The sequence below is a fragment of the Ovis canadensis genome, chromosome 14, assembly GCF_042477335.2.
Source record: "Ovis canadensis isolate MfBH-ARS-UI-01 breed Bighorn chromosome 14, ARS-UI_OviCan_v2, whole genome shotgun sequence".
In the NCBI taxonomy this organism is placed as follows: Eukaryota; Metazoa; Chordata; class Mammalia; order Artiodactyla; family Bovidae; genus Ovis; species Ovis canadensis.
The window spans coordinates 30202231-30226971 of record NC_091258.1 but is presented as its reverse complement, the minus strand read 5'-3'; the positions used below and the strand labels follow the sequence as shown (position 1 = coordinate 30226971).

Here is a 24741-nt window from a genome sequence, read left to right as displayed (position 1 = left end):
GGAGATATCTGGGAGCAACCCAGGTATCTAAACCCCAAGAGGGTTTAGAGTGTACTTGCCCAAGTCCCACATTAAAAAATCACACAAGAGCCCCCAGTCCCCAGGTTTGTACATCTCCTTATAACACAACCTCCTCCTCCCCTCCCAAAAGAAAACATGTTTTGACTTTTCTTTAATCATTCCCTTCTCAATTCTCCATACACGTTATTCCCACTTTCTTCTGTTACCATTTTTACTGAAATAACAGAAAGAGGGAAAACAAAGGAAGCGGGGAGGAGGGGGTAGGAGAGGAGGAGAGAGGAGAGTGAGAGGAGGAGGGAGGAAGAGAGAACCATCTATCAACGCATGAGAAGCTGGATAACTCAATTTGCTAGAGCCCTAGGTTGGGCTTCAAAATGTCTGAAAGCAAGCCAAATCCCTAGCGTGACACTGGGTCAGTCTCGCGTACTGGCTGGGGGCTTCAATTTCCCCATCTGTGAAACCATTAATTCGCCAGCCACCAGGCCACTCAAAAGCCTCAGTGCCCTCACCGAAGACCACCCGGAGCCCTCTCGAGCGCCACCGTCGTGCCAACAACAAACATGGCGACTGAGCGTGACGTCCACTTCTACCGCCTCCGCCCCCACGCCCACCCTCACGCCCGGGGGGTGGCGACTCTCAATGACGGCGGCGGGCGGGGCGCATGCGCGGCGGCGGGGCCCGGCCCGCGGCGGCGGCGGCGGCGGCGGCGGCGGCGGTGAAGGGGCTATCTGCCCTCAGTTGCCCAGTTGCGGCGGCCGCGGCGGGATGGTGTAGCTGGCCTTCCGGCCAGGCGGCGGGGCGCGGGCCGGGCCGAGGCGGCCGAAACGGCCGACGCCGCCTGACGGGCTCGGGTGCAGCGGCAGCACGCTGAGGGGGCGTCGCCGCCGCCGGCCCCCGGCGCCGCCGCGGGAGGCCGCGCCCGCCATGGCGGCCCGGGCCGTGCTGGACGAGTTCACGGCGCCGGCCGAGAAGGCGGCGCTGCTGGAGAGGAGCCGCGGCCGCATCGAGGGCCTGTTCGGCGTGAGCCTGGCCGTGCTCGGCGCGCTCGGAGCTGAGGAACCGCTGCCCGCGCGCATCTGGCTGCAGCTCCGCGGGGCGCAGGAGGCGGTGCACAGCGCCAAGGTGAGTCCGGCCGCCGCCCCCCGCGAGATGGCCTTCCCCGGCCCGGCCCCCTGCCGCGCGCGCGCGGCCTTGGGTTAATCGGGGGTCCCTGGACGGCCCACCCCCTTCTTCCCCGCGCCACCGCAGCCAGGCGCGGTGCTGAGAGCGCCGTTCCGAGCCTCGGCGCTCGAACCATGTGACCTTGGCTAGCGGTTTCATCTCCGGCGCCTCAGTTTCCCCGTGTGTAAAGTGGCGTTGACGAAGGCACCTGACTCGGAGGGCTGCGGCGAGGCTTCGCCTAGGTGATGTGCTGAGGCTGGCCTGGAGTGAAGGCGTCGAGAGTGTTGCCTGTTGTTCAGGCTGGTGCGTAGGGCCTTGCTGGCTGGGCGCGCGACCTCCGGCCCACCACCTCAGCCACTCTTCTCTTCCCAGGCCTCCGCTACAGGGATTCTGACCCTTCGAGGGATGTCAGTCCCTCTGAGAATCTGACAAAACCATCGTAGTAGTGTAGTACTCAGAGAACATCAACAAGAGAAGGGAATGTTTAATAGTGGTGCTAAAAATAGCATGATTCCTCGTATTGGTTTTGTGTGCCGCTAACATTTATCGAATGGTTATAGCACATCAGACGTTATGTGCAATACTTCAGAAGGATTATCAGTTGCAGCCCTTAAAAAAAAAAAATCCAGTGAGGTAGATTTTATTATCTTCCTGTCTGTAACAGCTGGGGAAACTGAAACTTTCGGAGAGGTGACTCACCTTCTCTCTAAATCAGCATTTCAGACTTACACCTACTTCAGACATCTACTCCCTTCCCTCCGCAAGCCAAAATACTGCAAGAGTACATCCTCCCCTCACCCTCACCCCACCCCCACCAGCCAAGTTTCTCCAGCTTTTCCCATCAAGTAAGTGGGAGAGTCACAACTCAGACAGAGGCAGTTTGTTTCCAGAGACCTTGTTCTTGATACCATCTTCGAAATGATGAGCACTGGGGGTGGGGGGATCCTTTGTTCGTGTTCTCCTTCAGAAATTTCACAATGCCCTTGAAGAATCTGATTAGCTGTAACTCTTGACTTTTCTTAGCTTAAAGAAAAAAAAAAAACTGGTTGCTTGCTTTTAATGTGTTTAGAAAAGATAGGACATTTAACTGTATGATTCATTTCCAAGCTTAAAGCAGTGCAGATGTTGAATCAAGTTTACCTTGCTGTTCTTGATTTTTTTTTTTAATTACCTTCCTGATTTCAGACAGCTGGTCTTAACTTCTTCCCAGTCCTCTTCCTGGTTTTCTCCTCCAGCTACTCAGTTTCTTCCCACTCAGCAGGGCTGAAAAGTTTGACATGACTAAGTCCTATAATGGCTTCTGAAGTCTCTTCCATGCACTCATTCCGTTCTTTTCCATTACTTTTTGCAGCAATTAAGACCTTCTTTCTTGGTATGTGCCCTTTCTATTTCATTGCCTTCCGTCTCTCCCCACTACAACTTGCATGAGACTAATCCTCCCACAAGAAGTCTCCTATTGCCCAGCTCATTTCACTCTAAACTTTTCTGATTTACAAAACACTTATTAATCCAAGCCTACTTTATTTTTGCAGTTTTCTGCCTTAGCATCTCTCAGCTTAAAACTCAGCTGTAGTTTGACTACTACACTGCTTTTATTGTGTACTCTGCCTGCTCCAAGTTCAGCTTCACTCATGGCTCACTGCAAAGCGTGGAAAGTGCTGCTTTTGCTCTGCAGAAAAACCCTGCCAGACCCTCCCAGCTCCAGTCCTCTTGCCTGTCCCTGCTGTGCAACTCAGCATAAGCTAATTGGAAAAGGTGTGTCTTACCTTATCTTGGTAGTATGTGTCACCTGCCCATTTATCTTTGTTATATGTGTTGTGCATAATCCAGCCTTCCCACTTGTAAGAAATCTGTTTTTTTCCCCCATTGAGAGTTACTGGTAAGAGTTCAATGCTATAGTCAAAGGCTTTGTTCTCGTTAATTCATTTTGGAGTTTGCTTTACCTTCTTTTGAGAAGAGAAAATTTGATTTTTAAAAAATTTACTTGATTTCTAAAAACTAAGAACAGAGGGACTTCCCTGGTGTTTCAGTGGTTAGCACTCCGTGTGTCCACTGCAGGCAGGGGGCATGGGTTCATTCCTTGCCAGGGAGCTAAGATCCTGTATGTTAGGCAGTGCAGCCAAAAAATATTCAAGAATAGGAGAACAAACTTCAACATCTACAATATTTTAAGTTAAGCTGTGGAAGAAAAGATTTAGGGGAAGGAAGTTTCAGGGGAAGGACTTTTTGAAGCTTTTTAGCTTAGTTGTGGCTGACTCTGTGCGACCGTATGGACTGTAGTCCGCCAGGCTCCTCTGTCCATGGGATTCTCCAGGCAAGAATACTGGAGTGGGTTGCCATTTCCTTCTCCAGGGGCTTTTCCCGACGCAGGGATTAGAACCCATGTCTCCTGCATCTCCTTGCATTTGCAAGCGGATTTTTTTTTATTCACCACTGAGCCACCAGGGAAGTAGAGTCTCTGATTAATTGCAACTTTCTGGGTCTCATCAGATGGTTCCTGTTGTTTTCCTGCTTTAAAAATGTTAATTCACTACTCTTCAGCAAATGCTCAGGTAGAGGAGAATGTGGAGGTGTAGTTAGGGCTCCATGGAGAGGTGAGGTGTGGCCTCTGATAGAAAGTGATAATGTTCTGGGAAGGTTTTTTTTTTTTTGAAATAAAGGCACATGCTCTAGGAGTGACCACTTTTGTCAAAGGGGAATTTGTTGGAGAAAGTTAACACTTGGGCTGGTCTTTGAAGAACCAGGACATTCCCAGGTAGAAATGGTTGCATGCAAGGACCTAGAAGCCAGAAAAACATGGAGTGTTTGGGTAGGAAGTGTCAAGGTGCCCTGTGAGAGGTGAAGCCTCCAGGGACCCAAATGCAGGCCAGTTGGGCCTTATCAGTAGGGAGTCAGTGAGGATTTAGGGAAAGGATTTGCTTGAAATTCTGTATTTGAAGACTCAGACAGTAAAGCCTCTGTTTACAATGCCGGAGACCCGGGTTCGAGCCCTGGGTTGGGAAGATCCCCTGGAGAAGGAAATGGCAATCCACTCCAGTACTGTTCCCTAGAAAATCCCATGGACAGAGGAGCCTGGCAGGCTGCAGTCTGTGGGGTCCCAAAGAGTTGGAAAGGACTGAGTGACTTCAGTTCACAAGACTCGACTGTAGAGGGAACATTGTTCCAGTTTAGAACTAGACATGAATAAGGTGAGGAGGTTTTCACTGGGACTGGCGACTAAGTGTATGTAGGGACTGAGGGAGCCAGTGCAGAAAGGATGGTTGGTGGATACATTGTTTGACCTGTAGGTTGGTGGGATCAGCTTTCCCATACTTAAAAAACTTCTGTGCCAAGGAGTATGTTAGGTTGCCTCTTGACCTCAAGGAACCCACAGCTTAATATGAGAGACAAAGTTGGAAACATTATTAAAGAGTTGATGTGCAATGTGTTACATTAATAGGGGAAAGGAAGGGTTGCTCTGCCCAAGGGGGTGTAAGGCCATCAGATTTACATTTCTAAGCATTGCCTGCATCGTCAGTGTTTATACCGCTTGTCTTATGCTGCTATAGTACTACTTGCTGGTTAGTGATGATATGATTACAGAAATTGGGGATAAGTGTTTGCAGCTTTTATAGCAATGTGACATTACTACAGGGGCTAGAGAAGCAGTGTCTGAAAGTGAGAGGGAAACCGAAAGGGGCATTGTGCATAAAGGACCAGTGGGTGGGGACTGAAGTCCAAGGTGGCAGACATCATGGAAACAAAGGAGACTGACTTTCAGAGAGGAAGTGGAGGCACTGATATGAGCTGCCCAATTTACAAAGAAATCAAAGATGCAAAGCAAGGGTGGGATCTTTGGAGTCTGGCATTGGTGGGGAGAGATGAGGCTGAAGCGATCTCAGCTCCCGAGAGTGCCAAGGGGTAGATCCTTACTTTAGATCAAAGAGCCCCTGGGACCAGGTGAGGAGACTGCATGGGGAAGTGGCGGGTTGGTAGGAAGGAGCTGGTGACCAGGGTGCTCCTGCACAGTGTGGGTGTCTGATCTTCTCACCCAAAGGAACCCAGACATCTTCATTTCATAATGGGAAGTCTGTTTTAAGAGACAACTAATTTATGTTTTGAAAACCATGCATGCTGTGAATTACAGCTCAATAAAAGTTCTACACCACTATATTTTTCAAGTACATATTCTGAAAAATAAAAATCAATCACGGATACTGAACAGAACATGTCAGTGGACCAGGTTCAGCTTTTGGATTACATTTTTAGGACCTCTGCTTTAGACAGTAGGAGACAAGATGAATAAAGATACACTTTTTTTTTTTTCCGTTTGGGAAAGAGGGCATTTGAAGGCCTAGACTTCACTTTCACTTTTCATTTTCATGCACTGGAGAAGGAAATGGCAACCCACTCCAGTGTTCTTGCCTGGAGAATCCCAGGGACGGGGGAGCCTGGTGTGCTGCCGTCTGTGGGGTCGCACAGAGTCGGACACGACTGAAGCGACTTAGCAGCAGCAGCAGCAGCAGTAGTGTCTTAGTAAAATAGGATGCCAGTTTACACCCCAAGAGGGAGGCTAAGAACTTGAAGACAGTGCAGTAAGTCAGCATAGATGCAGTGGAACTGTTGGAAGTGCATTGGAAAGGAACAAAAAAAGTACCGGAATTGAACTAAGGACCAGGGAAGATTAGATGGTTTGAATTTATTGTATCACTTGCTCTAGAAGTTCTCAAGTAGGTGATGATTTCCGGCACTCAGAATGTTGATGAGGCCAGCACATAAAGACTGCAGGAGTCTAAGGTGCAAATGAGGAAGGCAGAATGGGGCCCAAGAAATGCTTCTCAATGGTCATCTAGGACAGTCCAAGAATATGTAAGACTTGCCTTCTGCTGTCAGTGAACTAATAGCTTGAGAGATTCAGACCAGAGAGGAGGGAGGTGAAGGCAGAAAGAATATAAAGAACTGTAAGAATCAAGGAAGGGACAGGGCCTTCGACTGTGTCCCCTCCTAGACTCGGGATCCTGCAGGCAGAGGACAAGTTCAGTGTTGAAGAATTCTAGAGGTGGTCGTTAGGCAGTTCAGAGATCAGAATCTTGGATATGGAAGATTTCTGAGGACCGAGGGGTGGTGCCTCAGTGGTCACGGGTAAAGCGAAAGCATTCTTTTTAACTTAGGGAAAGAAATGAAAGGCTAAAGGGTGATAGAGTGTGACATCTAGAAGATAATGCAGTGCTGAGGTCACTGAGGTCCATAGCAGGGAGTTGGCTGCTAGAGTTAGTCCATGAGCTAGGAGCCTGTCCTGGAGGTTAACAAACGAGGAGTGATCGGAAGTAAACAGCATGGCTGCTTGTTGTATGACTTCTCCATGAGCCTTTATGGTACTGAATTTGCTACAGCTGCCCATCAGTTGGTGTTATTTCAGGCATTACTTCATGGCAATGAATAGCCACCATGAAGCATAGCCAGTGACCTACCAAAACCGTCAATCTGGAGGGCTTACAAGGAGGGTAATTTGGAGGACTTATCAATCTTAAACACTGAAATTATTACTCAGTACACCTGAGAAGCTGTGGTCAAGTAAACTTAACATCCAACCTGCTTTTAATTTGGGAGGAAAAAAAGAGAGGGTCTTATGAAGAGTTGGTGATTGTTTTTACCTGAGTTTTTGCTTACATATTTGTGGAGTAAGAGAGGAGAAAGATAAGGGTAAAGAAAATGCAATTCCGGTAAAAGTGGTGTATATTACTTCACTGACTTCAGAGGGTTAAAATGCACCCTGTGTTGTTTAATTTCCTTTCATGTTAGAAGAATTTGGTATCTGGTTTCATGAGCAGATTTTTGAGCAGTAGATTTGTTCATGGAGGAAGTAATCCATAGATGTAATAGTGGGTAGTGACAGTTTTTGTTTTGATTTTACCAGAAAAGAGGTTGGAGGCTTTTTTCCATTTCCTGGAATGATAATTTTTAACTGACTCTGGTTGTGAAAATCATCTTCTTAAGAAAAAGTGATTTGTTCAGTCTCGTTTTAATGGTTAATATTTTGGGGTTATATCCAGAATGTTGAAATAAGGGATACTTTCACTGCTCATACTAGGGTCAAAGTGATTGCTTATGACTGTAGTTTCCCCTTCCCGATTTGTTTACCAGCTAGTATTGCAGGGTTTTAATTAAATCAGGGATATTTTGTTTGGTGTTGATTTTCTACTAAATATAATTGTATGAAGTTAGAAATCTTGCATTTCAAAAACAGTTAATAGGGGGAAGATCCTTACAGTAAAGATCTGCTTTTTAAAAGATCAGTTATGTCTTATGGAAACAACATAGGAAAATCCTTTTGTTTAAAGAAACCAAATTATTTCTTTTTTTTTGAGTTGTTTATTGAACTTGTTACAATACTGCTTCTGTTTTTTGTTTTGGTTTTTGAGCAGTGAGGCATGTGGGATCTTGGTACCCCCATCAGGGATTGAACCTGCAGCCCCTGCATTGGAAGGCACAGTCTTAACCAGGGCGCCACCGGGGAAGTCCCCCAAAGTCTGTATCTTTTTTTCTTTTTCTGGCTGCGCTGGGTGTTTGTTCCTTTGTGTGGGCTTTCTCTAGTTGCAGTGAGTGGTGGCTTCTCTTCATTGTTGCTGTGGTGTGCTGGCTTCTCACTGCACTGGCTCCTCGTGTGGAACACAGACTCTAGGTGCCCGGGCTGCGGTATTGATGACTCACGGGCTTAGTGGTGCACAGGCTTAGTTGCTTCCCAGCATGTGGAATCTTCCCAGACCAGGGATCAAACCTGTGTCCTCTGCCTTGGAGAAGATTCCTATCCACTGCACCACCAGGGAAGTCCAGAATAATTTCTTTTAATTATTAGCTTAAGAGTTTCCTTTCAACTTGGAGAAAAATTTTGTTCAGTTTTAGTGCTGACAGAATTAGCTACATTAATTGATGAGTAAGAGCTGTGTGGATTCACATCTGAATTTTCTGTGTAAAAGTCAGTTGTGATTATGGCACCTTTTCTTCAAAACTGTCTACCAATCACCTGGGATCTATATCCATTCTTGAACCTGCATGTTTAGTTCACAGCGTGTTTCATTATTAACCCTATTTTTGGGCCATTTAAAAAATTAAGATAGTTTAGGTTAATGCTGATGATATTATCTCTAATAGGCTGATAGATAGATCAAGATTTGGCTGAAGTGACAGAAATCTATACGATACAAAATGGTTTAGTTTTCTTTCACTCAACAAGAAGTCTTAAAACAACAGTTCAAAGCTGAGTAGTAGTCAGGAGCCATCAGGATCAAGGTCTCTGCAGTTCCTTTGGCCTTTCCCTTATGGTCACAAAGTAACTGATGCAGCTCGTCACCACATCTCTGTTTCAAGGAGGAAGAAAGAAGACACAGTAGCTTTCAACAACATCCCAGCAGACTTTTCCTTATGTCTTGTTGACCAGGATGATGTCATATGGCCAGTATGGAAAAGGAGCTAGGCAATGCTCAGGTTTAACTAGATTGCCCTGAACACAATCTGGATTCTGTTGTGAAAGAAGCAGAACATGGGTATTGGTAGACAGTAGCAAGGACCGCTGCACCATGTCATCTGCTTCTTAAAATGGGCCCTGAATCTCCACTGTTTTTTTGGGGTTTTTTTTAGTTTTGTTTTCATGAATAGGATTTTTTTAAATGAGCATTTTAGTTTCATTTTTTTTTAATGTAATTTCTAAAGATACAAAGTGAGCACACATCAAACATTTACTTAACTCATCTGTGGGGTAACTAGCTGCATAGGAAAACTGGCTCAAGAAACAAGATATGATCAGAAGTACTGAGAAAAGAATGTTGGAATAAGACTGCTAGACTGGATACAAAACTTGTTCATACTGTATAGGATAATGAAACTGTGATTTTGGAGGTTATCTCAGAAATCATCTGTGTCTTTACTGGACAAAAATCTGCAAGTTAATGTGTTCTTGCTTTTTTTCAATATAAAATAGTATGTTAAAAAGCACATACTCCTAGAGCATACAGACATGGGCAAACTTTTTCCATAAAGAGCCAGATAATAAATTTTCAGACTTTGCCATGAAAGGTGAGGAGACTCAGTAGAAGTGGACCAAGTTTCCCTTTTGGTTTGACACAGTTAATAAATGTTCCCAATTTAAGAAATGCCGAGTGCCCCAAAGAAAGGAATAGTTTTAGCATCCTTATGAGGTGAAACAGAAATCTTTGTGATTGATTGCCTGGTGACCTTTGCAAAACATCAAAGATAGTTTAGGTGTAGAAGACTTTCAGAGTGGTATACTACAAAGTAATAGAAAAGACAAATTATTCAGACATTCAGTAACATGGATGAATCTCAGAAATATTAGGCCAAGTGAGAACAGTCTTACACAAAACACTGCATACTAATTCTATATGTGTGACGTACTAGGCAAGGCGAGACTTAATTGTATAATTATGGTGGGGGAAAAAATCAGATTAATCAGAGCAGAACAACTGGAAAAAGACATTAAATACAGACTGGGTATTAGATGATACTAAGGAATTACTGTTCATTTTTTGGGGTACAATAATGACATTGTGCTTATATTAAAAAGAAAACATGTAGTGTGTGTGTTTAAACTATGCTTGGCGTCTCTCACTTGGAAATTAGCCATGTATCCAAAGAATGTCCGTTAGGGAACCATTTACTGTTAGTCCAACCAGGGTCTTAAAATTAAGATATTGGAAATTATGCTTAAACTGACAAGTACTGAGCAACATATAACTTCTGATATATATTTTAAAAAGTTTATAATTCAGTGTAGTTGAATGTGTACATTTTTCTTCTGCATAATCAGTCTTTTCATGAAAGGAAAACCTTAAAGTAAAAAAAAATCTTATGCATGCATTGTACTCTGCACTGGTGAAATCAGAGAAAGGACATCTGTTTTTAAGTTAGCATTAAAATGATCAAATCAGATGGATTTGTAGAAGGATTTTTTTTTAGCCATGCCATATGACCTGGATTATCTTAGTTTTCTTCCAGGGACTGAACCCAGGCCACGGCAGTGAAAGCGCCGAGTCCTAATCACTGGACCACCAGGGTTTGTTTTTGTTAAGCATGAATTTATATTCTAAAAACAACTGCCTTTGGAGTTTCAGCTTCTGTGCATTTCAGGTTGTTTTTGTTGTTGAGAAGTTAACTCATTATGAGTTCAGATGTTTCGTTTTTTTATTTTCTAGGAGTAATATAGATTTATGTGAAAGCCTGTTGTTCTCTATAAACCAACTTGAACAGAAGTTCTTTAGGAAACTTTATTATCTACTTTATTAATAACCCCTGGAGATAGGAATATATTTCACATTCACACCATGAAGAAATAAATGCTTTTTCTCATTTAGAGACACAGAAAACTTTTAGCTTTGATTCCCTGATCTTAGCCACAGGTTGAAAAGTAATCCCAAACCACAAAACTGGTGCAGGTTTATAAGGGCTGTTCTGTCAGTAGGCCTGAAACACGTTCTTGCACAAACAGAAGAACAGAAAAAGCTAAAACCAGATATTCCTGTAGTCTCTCATGCCACAAAAAGTGGTTCCCTGTTACCTGCTGACAGGTTGCCGTGTGATCAGATGCTAAAATCAGATTCCTACAGACTAGATTCATGTGTGAAACTGAGTAGGTGGAAATGCCCAGGGGATAGTCTGCAGCCTAACAGTATTAAAGGCTAGATGGACATTTGGAGTTACTGTCAGAGAAGTAAAAGTTATCTTTGGAACTTAAAAGAGCCTATTAGAGTATAATTGAGGAGAGGCCCAAGACAGAACCTTATGGAATATCTGCATTTAAGGGACAGTAGAGAAAGGCAGCAAAGGATTTGGGGGGATAGTCAGAAAGACAGGCTTTTGTTGTCATTCAGGAAAGTGGTTTCAGTTTAAATGGGGGCAGAATCCAGATTTCAAGGGGCTGACAGGGAATGGGGTTTGGGATACTTTTTCACACAGCGTGAAGAGGAAAAGACAGAGTGGCTCTATGCATGCGCAGTTGGGCTGAAGGAAGTGTTTTTTTAGGATCAAGGAGACGCACACCGGTTGAGTGGGTGGATGAAGGGGGAGTGATGAATCAAGGTCTAAGAAAATGGCATGGCTTTGAAGGAGAAAAAAGGAGAAGGGTTTATGAAAGGTAGAATGTTTAGATGAAAGCAGAGAGGCAGTCAAAGGAATTCATACATTCCCGGCTCATTTACTAAGAATGAGGAGAGTGACAGAAATGACATTGGAGACCCAAAGAGCTTACTTGGTGAAGAGTGAAGATTAAATTGCTCAGGAGAACTGAAAGTTTGGGAAGCTGTAGGATTTGAGAGACTCTCAGTTGTAGTGGGGGTGAAGTCTAGGGTGAAGTGTGGCTCCTAGTACTGTCCCCAGAAGTACGCTCAGAGGGAGCATGCGGGGAAGTCCCTGCAGGGCTCCTGGGAAGAACTTGTAGGCATTTCAGAAATAAAATTGAGAAGAAAGATGGAACAGAAAGCAAATGTTGGAAATGCACTGGAAAAATGGTTAAAATGGTTATTTTAATTCTCTAGCAATATTATTAATGTTGCTGGTCAGATAGAGACATGTTATCTTAACAGGTTAAAATGTTATCTTAACCTGTTACAGATTTGTCAGTCAGTTCAGTTGTTCAGTCGTGTCCGACTCTTTGCAACCCCATGGATTGTAGCACGCCAGGCTTCCCTGTCCATCACCAGTTCGCAGAGCTTGATTAAACTCATGTCCATCGAGTCAGTGATGCCATCCAACCATCTCATCCTCTGTCGTCCCCTTCTCCTGCCTTCAATCTTTCCCAGCATCAGGATCTTTTCCAGTGAGTCAGCTCTTCACATCAGGTGGCCAAAGTATTGGAGCCTCAGCTTCAGCATCAGTCCTTCCGGTGAATATTCAGGATTGATTTCCTTTAGGATTGAGTGGTTTGATTTCCTTGCAGTCCGAGGGACTCTTGAGTCTTCTCCAATACCACACTTCAAAAGCATCAGTTCTTCAGTGCTAAGCTTTCTTTATGGTCCAACTCTCACATCCATACATGACTATTGGAAAAACCATAGCTTTGACTAGATGGACTACGCTGTCTAGGTTTGTCATAGCTTTTCTTTCAAGGAGCAAGTGTCTTTTAATTTTATGGCTGCAGTCACCATCTGCAGTGATTTTGGAACCCAAGAAAATAAAGTCTGTCACTGTTTCCATTATTTCCCCAGTTATTTGCCATAAAGTGATGGGACTGGATGCCATGATCCTAGTTTTTTGAGTTGAGTTTTAAGGCAACTTTTTCACTCCTCTTTAACTTTCATCAAGAAGCTCTTCAGTTCCTCTTTGCTTTCTGCCATAAAGGTGGTGTCATCTGCATATCTGAGGTTATTGACGTTTCTCCCGGCAGTCTTGATTCCAGCTTATGCTTCATCCAGCCTGGCATTTTGCATGATGTACTCTGCATGTAAGTTGAATAAGCAGGGTGACAGTATACAGCCTTGACATACACCTTTCCGAGTTTTGAACCAGTCCATTGTTCCATGTCCAGTTCTAACTGTTTCTGGACCTGCGTGCAGATTTCTCAGGAGGTGGGTAAAGTAGTCTGGTATTCCTATCTCTTTAAGAATTTTCCACAGTTTGTTGTCATGCACACAGTCAGAAGCTTTGGCGTAGTTAATAAAGCAGAAGTAGATGTTTTTCTGGAACTCTCTTGCTTTTTCCATGATCCAGCAGGTCAATTTGATCTCTGGCAATTTGGTCTCTGGTTCTTCTCCCTTTTCTAAATCCAGCTTGACCATCTGGAAGTTCTCAGTTAACATACTGTTGAAGCCTTGCTTGGAGAATTGTGAGCATTACTTTCCTAGCGTGTGAGATGAGTGTAGTTGTGTGGTAGTTTGAACATTCTTTGGCATTGCCTTTCTTTGGGATTGGAATCAAAACTGACCTTTTCCAGTCCTGTGGCCACTGCTGAGTTTTCCAAATTTGCTGGCATACTGAATGCAGCACTTTAACAGCATTATCTTTTAGGACTTGAGATAGCTCAGCTAGAAATCATCTAGCTTTGTTAGTAATGATGCTTCCAAAGGCCCACTTGACTTCAGACTCCAGGATTTCTGGCTCTAGATGAGTGATCACACCGTCTTGGTTATCTGGGTCATTAAGATTTTTTTTGTACCGTTCTTCTGTGTCTTCTTGCCACCTCTTCTTAATATCTTCTGCTTCTGTTAGGTCCATACGATTTCTGTCCTTTATTGTGCCCATCTTGCATGAAATGTTCCCTTGGTATCTGCTTTTCTTGAAGAGAGCTCTAGTCTTTCCCATTCTATTGTTTTCCTCTATTTCTATGCATTGATCACTCAGCAAGGCTTTCTTATCTCTCCTTGCTATTTTTTTTGGAACTTTGCATTCAGATGGGTATAGCTTTCCTTTTCTCCTTTGCCTTTAGCTTCTCTTCTTTTCTCAGCTATTTGTAAGGCCCCCTCAGACAACCATTTTGCCTCTTTTCATTTCTTTTTCTTGGGGTCTTGATCACTGCCTCCTGTACAGTATCAACGAACCTCTGTCCACAATTCTTCAGGCACTCTATCAGATCTAATCCCTTGAATCTATTTGTCACTTCCACTGTATAATTATATGGGATTTGATTTAGGTCATACCTGAATGGTCTAGTGGTTTTCCCTGCTTTCTTCAGTTTGAGTCTGAATTTTGCAATAAGGAGTTTGTGATCTGAGCCACAGTCAGCTCCTGGTCTTGTGTTTGCTGACTGTATAGGGCTTCTCCATCTTCGACTGCAAAGAGTATAATCAGTCTGATTTTGATACTGACCATCTGGTGGTGTCCATGTAGAGTCATCTCTTGTGTTGTTGGAAGAAAGTGAAAGTCACTCAGTCATGTCCAACTCTTTGTGACCCCATGGACCGTATAGTCCATGGTATTTTCCGGCCAGAATGCTGAAACAGTTTGCCATTCCCTTCTCCAGTGGACCACGTTGTGTCAGAACTCTCCATCATGACCCACTACAGATTTGTAGGTATTTATAGTAAATGTTTGTTTTCTGCAAGGCATTGTAATGCTTCTAGTTTACATACTTTCTGTAGGACTCATGTGTCAATGTCTAAAAATATTACTCTTCCTCCTTTCTTTTCTCTTAGAGATAACATACAGTTTATGCAAGAGCATCCTGAGTTACAAGAAATCTTTAGAATCCTTAAGTGTACAGCCAAAGCAGAGAACTACTGGTCGTAACGATTTTAGAGCTCTGCCTGTAGTACATTGAAGCTTCCTTGCCTGTGTAGTTTCTCCTTCCCCACTGATGTGTGGTTGACTTGTGTGTCTTCTGTTATGTTGTGCCAGGGCGCAGTTGCGCCCCTGGCACCTGCCAGAGTGTGTCAGCTCTGCAGCCATGATAGATGATCCCACGTTGCTATGCTTTTCCACCATTGTGTCTTCCGTATTTTTGCACCTGTGCTGTCAGTTATTTGCTGTTGCGTGCTCTGCAGGTAGCACCCTCTGCTGCTCCTTTTACACTTTTATTCAGCTGCCTCAAAGCATATGTGATTTGGGAGACAAGCTGATAAAGTCCTTCAAGTGTGTGCCCATAATAAGAGATGGTAGCTGGTGAACAGTGGTGCCAAGAACCCTTTCCCCAGGGCGCACATACTCCAGAACAGCCACTTTGATCCTTTCTGTTTTTAGCTGTTGTGAGTAGCAGGGGTTGCCAGGAGCTTCTCCAATACATGAATTGTTATGATCGAGTTAAGAAGAACTGAACTTGTAGAAAGTAGAATAATAGAAATCCGTTTTGCCATATGCAAGGGAAGTTACTGTTGTATATATTATATATTCTCCCCCACCCCACCCCACCCCGACTTTTTTCCTTAAAAGCCTGAGTAAAGTAAAACAGTGTTAACATTACAGGATGGAAGAAAACAGTTTTTGACTAATATTGAAATGTTCAGATGCCAAATACAGTCAAATGGAAATGATGACTGCCTGGATCCACAGAATCTTTCTTATCAATACAGCTGATGGCCAAACATCTAGAATGTAATAACACTGTATGCCTGTATACATTATTTCTCACTCCTGGAGTATAAAAATCAATTGTTGCTACTTAGTAATTTCCCAAAAGTAAATCATTTATGAAAAAAAATTGAATCTGAATCTCAAGGGATAATTACTCATTCCTCTTGGGAAATACTCAAAGAGAAAGGAGTTTGGGGTAGGTGAAGCTATAATATTAGCTCCTAGCACAGCTCTTCCTCAAGCCTATGCAGTTAGTCTTGCATTAATAGTTTTGGTTATCTGGGGATAATGTCAGACAGCTCTGCTTGTATTGGGCATGTCTCTGCCAGTCTTCCTAGCGCTCACACAACAGGAGTTCTCCTGAGGCCCTCTGTAATCTTGTCATACAGCATCAGAGCATGTTACACATCCACTTTAAAATTTTTAAATAAAATTAGGAAGGAGGGAAGGTAATAAAATAATATTTGCACATGGGTAAAATAAATCAGATATTACTGAAAGCTTTTATGGTGAAGAATAGCAGCCCCTTGCTTTCTTCCCCACCCCCAGCTTCCTAAAGGCATCTGCTGTTTTTAGCTATTTGTTCTAATGTTTACCGAAATAGTTATGAATAATATACTGCTATTTCTTATCAATATTGGACATTATTCACTTTCTTTAAGAAAAAGGATGAGGCAAAAACCAGATCCATTTGCCCAGTTGCTATGGTCTGAATATTTGTGTCTCAAAATTAATGAGTGTTGAAATTCTAATGCCCCTTGTGATGGTATTAGGAGAGTGGGCTTTTGGCGGGTGATTGGGTCATGAGGACAGAACCCCCATAGATGAGATTAATACCCTTAGACAGTAGGCCTGAGAGAGCTCCACTGCCCTTCGCCACATGAGGACACGAAGTCCAGTCTGAAAGAGGGCCCTCACTCGACCATGGTGCACCCTGATCTTGGACTCCTCCAGAGCTGAGAGAAATAGATTCCCGTTGTTCATACGCCACCCAATCTGTGGTATTTGATACAACAGCTCAAACAGACTAAGACACCAACTTTTTTTTTTTTTTTCTTCACTTAAAGCAAGCTTATATAATTATGATATATGAATACTACTCATTGCAAGGGCAGGTTCTATATATGTTACATTATGCTCTCTTTGTGATTTAGCCTTTTTTCTAGGATTTTTATCTGTCCCTTTCTCATCTACTTAGGAAATTTGCTCTAAGCGCATCTCTAATAGTTTATAAATATTCCTTTATATCAACTATTCTTTGAGTCTCTTTTTCCAGGAAAACACCCCTAGAGCCCTCGTCCCTCCTCCAGTCAGCTGGTTGCTCATCTTATCTGCCGCACGGCTGTAATCTGTGGACTTCTATTCTACCCTTGGATGGAATTTATTAATTACTTCATTTCCCATATTTTTGGTGGCCTTCATCTTAAAATAGTTTCTCAAGAAAAGAATCTGTGGGAGTAATTTTTTCAGCAGCCTGTAGCATGCTAGAAATGTTTTTATTTTGCTTTATATTTGGTATGTAATGTGGACATTATAGACTGAAAATAATTTTTCCTTAGAATTTTGAATGCATTGTTAACCTTTTCCCCCTAATTTTCCAGAATTGCTATTGAGAATTTGACATTCTAATGGTCATTCTCTTATGTGTGTCCTGTTCCCACCTTGCACCCAGGATTTTTCTCTAGTGAACCTTTAAAAACTCATCATATTTGGATATTCTGTGGACCCTTTCAAAGTGGGATTTGGGTGCATTGGCTTCCAAACAAGACTTAATGTAATTTTTTGACTAATTATGCCTGGGGTCTTCTATATTTTAGTTCGAGGAAAAGATTTGTGTTATTTCTTTATTAAGCGTCACCCTGTCTTTTTGAAATGCCAGTTATTCAGATTTAGGATATCCTCGATAGACCTTTAAAGTTTCTTTTCTGTCATTTTTTTCTGATACTTTTGGAGGGTTCTCTTCCACTTTGCCTTTCAGTTCTTCTATGGACTCTGTTAATACTCTTTTTAAAACGTGTTCACTGCTTAATTGGGCTGCGCCCGGTCTTCTTTGTGGCGCCCAAGCTCTAGAGCGCGCAGGCTCAGTAGCTGCAGCATGTGGGCTCTCCAGTTGTGACACAGGTTTAGTTGCCCCTCAGCATGTGGGGTCTTAGTTCCCCAGCCAGGGATCAAACCACGTCCCCTGCTTTAGAAGGTGGATTCTTAACCACTAGACCACCAGGAAAGTCCCTGGCCATTATATTCTTAATTTGCTAATGCTCTTATTCTGATTATTTTTCTTTGTTTTAAAATTTGATTCCTGTTTTATGAATTCATTATCATCTTACATCTGTTTGAAAGCACTAATTAAAAAGTTGTTGAAGTTTTCTTTTCTACCCTGAATTACCTACTTTCCCTCTATTTTGTGTTCTATTTTATTGGTTTCTGTCTTCATATTTGCCAAACTTTCTTCTGACGGGTTTTTTTTTTTAATTCTTATGCTAAGTCGCTTTAGTCATGTCCAACTCTGCGTGACCCCATAAACGGCAGCCCACCAGGCTCTCTCGTCCCTGGGATTCTCCAGGCAAGAACACTGGAGTGGGTTGCCATTTCCTTCTCCAATGCATGAAGGTGAAAAGAGAAAGTGAAGTCGCTCAGTCATGTCTGACTCTTAGTGACCCCATGGACTGCAGCCTACCAGGCTCCTCCGTCCATGGGATTTTCCAGGCAAGAGTACTGGAGTGGGCTGCCATTGACTTTATTTCATATTAAATCTGAAAAGCCAATTGGAAGCTTTGTGTCTGGGCAGGATCTGTTGATAGGTGGCCTTTATTTTAGATCAAGTAGAGAATCAGCCCTTGTTTAAGAGGGTATTTGTTTTAGAAGTCTGTTATCTGGAGAAGAAACTTCTCTCCAGGTTGATTCACTGTTGCTGAGTGGATATAACCAGCTTTTTCTCATCCAGTAGTTGCATAGTCGTCTCCCATATTTGACTCCTGTGAATTCAACCTTACTTATGCTAAATAGGCAGCGTCATTTACATATTAGCAGGCAGCAGGGAGCAACTCCAGTTCTGAGTAAGACTCCACCCTGCCACTCATACTGGTACAGTGATAAAACTTGGGCAAAAAGCACTGAGCAGCTACTTGAGAACTCTCAGAAGTAAACAGCAGGCAGAGTGGGAAGGAAGACCATGGTTCCCAGTACAGCCAAACCAGTGGTGAGTTTACGTTTTACCCCTCTGTTATCCCTCAGCCTGGACTCAGTACAGCCTCACCTGGAAGTGGAAATGGGCACTAGGGCACGAAAAGAGCACCAGGAGAAGCCCTCCAGTTTTAACTCACGGGACAGAGAATGGAGTATCTGTGATAGAATGTAAAGATCTCTCTTTGTTTTTCTTCATTCCATTGGATACCAGGTTCTGAACACCCATGATGGTGGCAGAGGCCTGCAGAAGCCAAAATTCTGAGGGAGGAGAACCTTCCCCTCTGATTGGTAGGGCTGTCATCCTGAGAGGATAGGGCCAGTCTTGTTGCTTTCTCTCCCTCTCTGTCCCTTGGCTGGACCCAGGCACGGTTGCAGAAGTGCAACAAAATGGGATAACCAAAGCCCTAGCTTTCTGACTGGAAGACTGAAAAGAGGAGCCCAGGGAACCAGAAAGCACTAGAAAGATGGCAGAGAGGGAGGAGCTCAGAAAAAGGACCACCTAATAGTTGTTTATGATCTCCCAGGCTCATCCCCAAGCTGCACACATGCATGGATCTACTCCTTGTCAGCACAACAAAGACTTTGAAGTACTGAACTAATAGGAAAACCACCAGCCAGGTCCAAGATTGGCTACTGGGTACCACACCTGTGGGACAGATACACGTAGCACTGCAAAGGCTTTAAAAAATGAGCTGATATTGGAACCACAGCTCGCAGAAGACTGGGTACCTCTTGCAGCCTGAATCTAACTAGATTGAATACCTGCTAGAACAGAAGTGCTGACTTTCATCACAGACTTATTTAAATGAGCTAGAACTCACTATGGAAAATGGATACAATACAAAATTACTTGGTATATGAAGAACCACGAAAATGTTGGCTCTCATGAGAAAAGCGGAGAAGGCAGTCAGTGGCAACCCACTTCAGTACTCTTGCCTGGAAAATCCCATGGATGGAGGAGCCTGGAAGGCTGCAGTCCATGGGGTCTCTTGACTTTCACTTTTCACTTTCATGCATTGGAGAAGGAAATGGCAACCCACTCCAGTGTTCTTGCCTGGAGAATCCCAGGGGCAAGGGAGCCTGGTGGGCTTCCGTCTGTGGGGTCACACACAGTTGGACATGACTGAAGCGACTTAGCAGCAGCAGCAGCAGCATGAGAAAAGACAGAGGACATCAGTGCCAAGACAACACAGGTGTTGAAATTATCTAACAAAGAATTTAAAATATGTATTATAAAAATGCTTCAACAGGCTAATGACAAGTACTCTTAAAGCTATTAGAAAAATAGTTTCAGCAAAGAAGTAGAAGACATAAAGAACCAAATGAAAAGGTTAGAACTGAAAGCTACAATAACCTAAATAGCACCTCTCTGGATGAACTTAGATTTTTAAGTGGAGATGACAGAGGAGTTCAGTGAACTTTGTAATCTGAACAAGATGAGTAGAGGACAAAGTGTGGTTCCTAAAAAACATATTTGGAGAAATAATAGCTGAACACTTCCCAAAAAATTTGGCAGAAGATGTAAACATAATGATTCAAGAAGTTGTGAATGCAAGCATAATAAACTCAAAGACTTCCACACCCAGACATGTCATAACCACACTGCTGAAAACTGAAGACATATTAAAAATCATAAAAGCATCGAGACAGAAAAGTTCAGGGAACAACTATAGTGAGTAAATGATCAGAAACCATGGAGGCCAGAGAAGTAGCACATTATTATTTAAGTGGTGAAAGAAAAGGACCAAGAATTCTCTGTACAGTGAAATTATTCTTTGAGAATGAAAGTAAAATAAAGCATGATAAAGTATTCTTGGCTGAGGAAAAAAACTAAAGAGAAATCATTCCCAATAGCCTGCTACAAAAGAATTGCTAAAGGAAGCTTTTCAGACAGAAATGATAACACTGTATCTGGTAAATATAATAGATTGCTGTCTCCTCTTGAGTTCTTTGAGTTAGTGGTTGAAAGTGAAATTTATGACATTGTCTGATAGGATTTCAACTTTATACTTATGTAATTTATGAGATAGCTATAACTTACAAGAGAATAAGGCGGGTAGACCAAGGGTAAAGGAACTCATGTGATGAGTTCCTACAGGAGTTTAAGTTATGGAGGTGGCAGAGTGATGGCATGGAGAAGTCAGTGCTGTTAAAAGAAGATTCTGATTACTTACATTTTCCAAGAAAAGAGAGCATGCCTCCCCCTGGCCAGGTGTTTCTGGTTGCTGCTCTTGTTCAGTCGCTAAGCCGTGTCTGACTCTTTGTGACTCCATGCAACTCCAGCACACCAGGCTTCCCTGTCCTTCACTATCTCCTGAACTTTGCTCAAACTCATGTCCATTGAGTTGGTGATGCCATTAAACCATCTCATCCTCTGTCGTCACCTTGTCTTGCCTTCAGTCTTTCCCAGCATCAGGGTTTTTTCCCCCTATTGAGTCACTCTTCACATCAGGTGGCCAAAGTATTGGAGCTTCAGCTTCAGCATCAGTCCTTCAAATGAATATTTGGGATTGATTTCCTTTAGGATGGACTGGTTGGATCTCCTTGCACTCCAAGGGACTCTCAAGAGTCTTCTCCAACACCACAGTTCAAAAGCATCAGTTTGTTGGCACTCAGCTTTTATGGTCCAACTCTCATACATGGCTAGTGGAAGAACCGAAGCTTTGGCTATATGGACCTTAGTCAACAAAGTGATGTCTCTGCTTTTTAATACAGTGTCCAGGTTTGTCATAGGTTTTCTTCCAAGGAACAAGTATCTTTTAATTTCATTACTGCAGTCACCATTCTCAGTGATTTTGGAGCCCAGGAAAATAAAATCCATCACTGTTTCCACTTTTTCCCCATCTATTTGCCATGAAATGATGGGACCATATGCCATGATCTTTGGGTTTTTTTTGAATGTTGAGTTTTAAGTCAGCTTTTTCCACCCTCATAAGAGGCTCTTTAGTTCCTCTTCACTTTCTGCCATTAGAGTGGTATCATTTATATCTGAGGTTGTTGATATTTCTCCTGGCAATCTTGATTCCAGTTTGTGAGCAGTCCAGCCCAGCATTTCACATGATGTACTCTGCATATAAGTTAAAAAAGCAGGGTGACAATATACAGGAGACAGAATCGCAGGTGCCACAGTGGTAAAAAACCTGCCTGCTAATGTAGGAGATGCAGGTTTGATCCCTGGGTCGAAAAGATCCTCTGGAGAAGAAAATGGCAACCCACTTCTGTATTCTTGCCTGGGAAGTCTCATGGGCAGAGGAACCTGGCAGGCTGCAGCTCATGGAGTCACCGAGTCAGGTTCAGCTGTGCAGCTGAGCACACAGGCAGAAGCAGGAGTGAGGGAAAGACACAGCGGGGCAGGGTGCAGCAGTTTAGGATTGGCTAGTCTGGATAACTCCTGTTGGTTTTGGGGCATAGGGGCTGTCCTTAGTTTTTTGGTACCTGGCCTTGGATTGTTACAAGCCTGGTATGTGAATTAGATAAGGAAAATGGGCCTCTGTATGTGAAAGGGAAGCTCTAAGCAGGCTGCCCACAACTCCCAAGGAATCAACTAACCCTGGCTAGGTGGGGGAGTCTCTCCCCATGTCTGAAAGGCCTCCCAAGATGTCAAAACATATAAAGATACAGGAAATAAAAAACAAAATAGTATGGGTGGTAAGGCTTATACATTCTTCTTGAAATGGTAGAATATTGATTTTAAGTGGACTGTGAAAATTAAGTGTATATTGTAGTTGACGTGACTATTATAAAAACTAAATAAAGAGATACAGTAAAAAGAATGCAATAAATTAAATTGTACTACTAAAAAATGTTTGTGTAAGGCACAAGAAGTCCAGAGAGGGGAAAAGGAATTAAAAACAGAGAACAAGCTGAAAACAAACTAATGGTAGGCTTAAATCCAAACTTACCAATAATTTCATTAAAATTAAATAGTCTAAACACACCAGTTTAAAAAGAGATTGTCAGAATGGATTTTTAAAACAACCAAATTATGTGGTGTCTTGAAGAAACTTGTTTCATTAATATAGGTGAGTTAAAATTAAAAGGAAGGGAAAATATACTGCGTAAACATTAATCAAAAGAAAGCTGGAGTGGCAATACGCATATAAAATACTCAGGCAAAATACCCTTCAGAGTGAAGAGTCAGTTCACTGAGAATACATAGCAGTGCTAAATGTGTATATTCCTAATAATATAACTGTAAAATAAAGATGAAAAACTGGTAGAACTGAAAGGACAAATGGACATATTCACAGTTACAGTTGGATGCTTCAACATGTTTCTCTTAACAAATGATAAACCCATTAGACAGAAAAACAGCAAGAATATAGGAGAACTCAACACCATTAACCAACAAGGTTCTAATCAGTGTTTATAGAACATTCTACCCAGCAATAACACAGTACACGTTTTTTTCAAGGCCTATAGAATGTATATCAAGATAGACCTAACCTGGGCATAAAACAACTAACAAATTTGAAAGAACCAAAACACATGGAATGTGTTCTCTGATCACAAAGGAATCAAACTAGAATAACAGGAAAATAATAAGAAAATATCCAGATACTTAGAAACTCAATAACAGACCTGTAAATATTGGATAATTTGAAGAGAAATTTTAAAATACACTGAACTGAAGAGAAAATGAAAATAATATATATCAGAATTTGTGAGATGTAGCTAAAGTGAAAGTTGGTCAGTCGTGTCCCATGCTTTGCGACCGCATGGATTGTGGCCTGCCAGGATCCCCTGTCCATGGAATTCTCCAGCCCAGATTACTGGAGTGGGTAGCTGTTCCCTTCTCCAGAGGATCTTCCCAACCCAGGGATCGAACCCAGGTCTCCTGCATTGCAGGCAGATTCTGTACCTTCTGAGCCACCAGGGAAGCCCAAAGAGAAAGTCTGTTTCCACCCCAGTTTCAAACCGGGCACCTTTCATGTGAGGCAAACATGATAACCACTACACTATGGAAACAAGGTCTGTGTAGCTGAAGCAGTGATGAAAGAAATATAATACATAATTAGAAAAGAAGAAAAGTCTCAAATCAGTAATCTTAACTTTCACCTATCTTTTTCACTGGAAAAAGATGAGTAGAATAAACCCAAAGTAAGCAAATGGGATGAAATAAAGAGTTGAGGTCAATGAAGTTGAAAATAATAGATAAACTTGATTAAATAACAAGCTTGTTCTTGGGGAAAAAAATCAAAACTGACAGACTTGAGTAATACCGAAGAAGATATAAATTACTAATACCAGAATATCAACTACAGTCCCTGCAAACATCAGAGATAAGGAAATCCTATAACTTTACACACATAAATTTGACAGCTCAGATGAAATTAGCCAATTGCTAAAAAAGTATAAACTACCATAACTTCACTTCAGTCCAGTCACTTAGTCGTGTCCGACTCTGTGCGACCCCATGAATCGCAGCACACCAGACCTCCCTGTCCATCACCAATTCCCGGAGTTCACTCAGACTCACATCCATTGAGTCAGTGATGCCATCCAGCCATCTTATCCTCTGTTGCCCCCTTCTCCTCCTGCCCCCAATCCCTCCCAGCATCAGGGTCCTTTGCAATGAGTCAACTCTTTGCATGAGGTGGCCAAAGTACTGGATTTTCAGCTTTAGCATCATTCCTTCCAAAGAACACCCAGGGCTGATCTCCTTCAGAATAGATTGGTTGGATCTCCTTGCAGTCGAAGGGACTCTCAAGAGTCTTCTCCAACACCACAGTTCAAAAGCATCAATTCTTCAGCGCTCAGCCTTCTTCTGGCACCCCACTCCAGTACTCTTGCCTGGAGAATCCCAGGGACAGGGGAGCCTCATGGGCTGCTGTCTATGGGGTCGCACAGAGTTGGACACAACTGAAGTGACTTAGCAGCAGCAGCAGCAGCCTTCTTCACAGTCCAACTCTCACATCCATACATGACCATAACTTACCCAATATGAAATAGATCATTTGAATAGACTTACAGTTATTAGGGAAATTGAATTAATAATATAAAAATTCTCATAAAAGAAATTACTGGGCCCAAGTTATAGCAGAGAAATCTGCAAGGTGTTTTTAAAAGTTAACATCAACTCTATGCAGTCTCGTGCAGAAACTACAAGGAGAGTGAAGACTCCTATATTCATTTGCAGTCTGTGTTTTCTCAATGCCCAAACCAGACAAAGGTGGTACAAAATAATAGCAAGTAGAATCCATCAATCTACAAAGAATTATACCTCGATGACCCAGTGGTGATTATCCCACAATGCAAGGCTGGTTCAGTATTGAAAAATCAGTCAATGCAATCTATCATGCTAACAGGCAGAAAAAGTAAATCAGGACATGATTACATCGGTGCATTTAGTAAAGCATTTAACAAGTTTCAACACTTGAG

General features: G+C 42.7%; 1 protein-coding gene across 1 annotated transcript in view; it reads left to right on the top strand.

Annotated features, from left to right (window-relative positions):
- The first annotated feature begins 643 nt into the window (after positions 1 to 643).
- Positions 644 to 24741, top strand: part of N4BP1 (NEDD4 binding protein 1) — a 56987-nt gene continuing 32889 nt past the window's right edge. Inside the window, exon 1 of the mRNA XM_069549794.1 lies at positions 644 to 1143. Coding sequence (XP_069405895.1) covers positions 946 to 1143 — 198 coding nt within the window. The 5' untranslated portion in view covers positions 644 to 945. The remainder of the gene's footprint in view (positions 1144 to 24741) is intronic.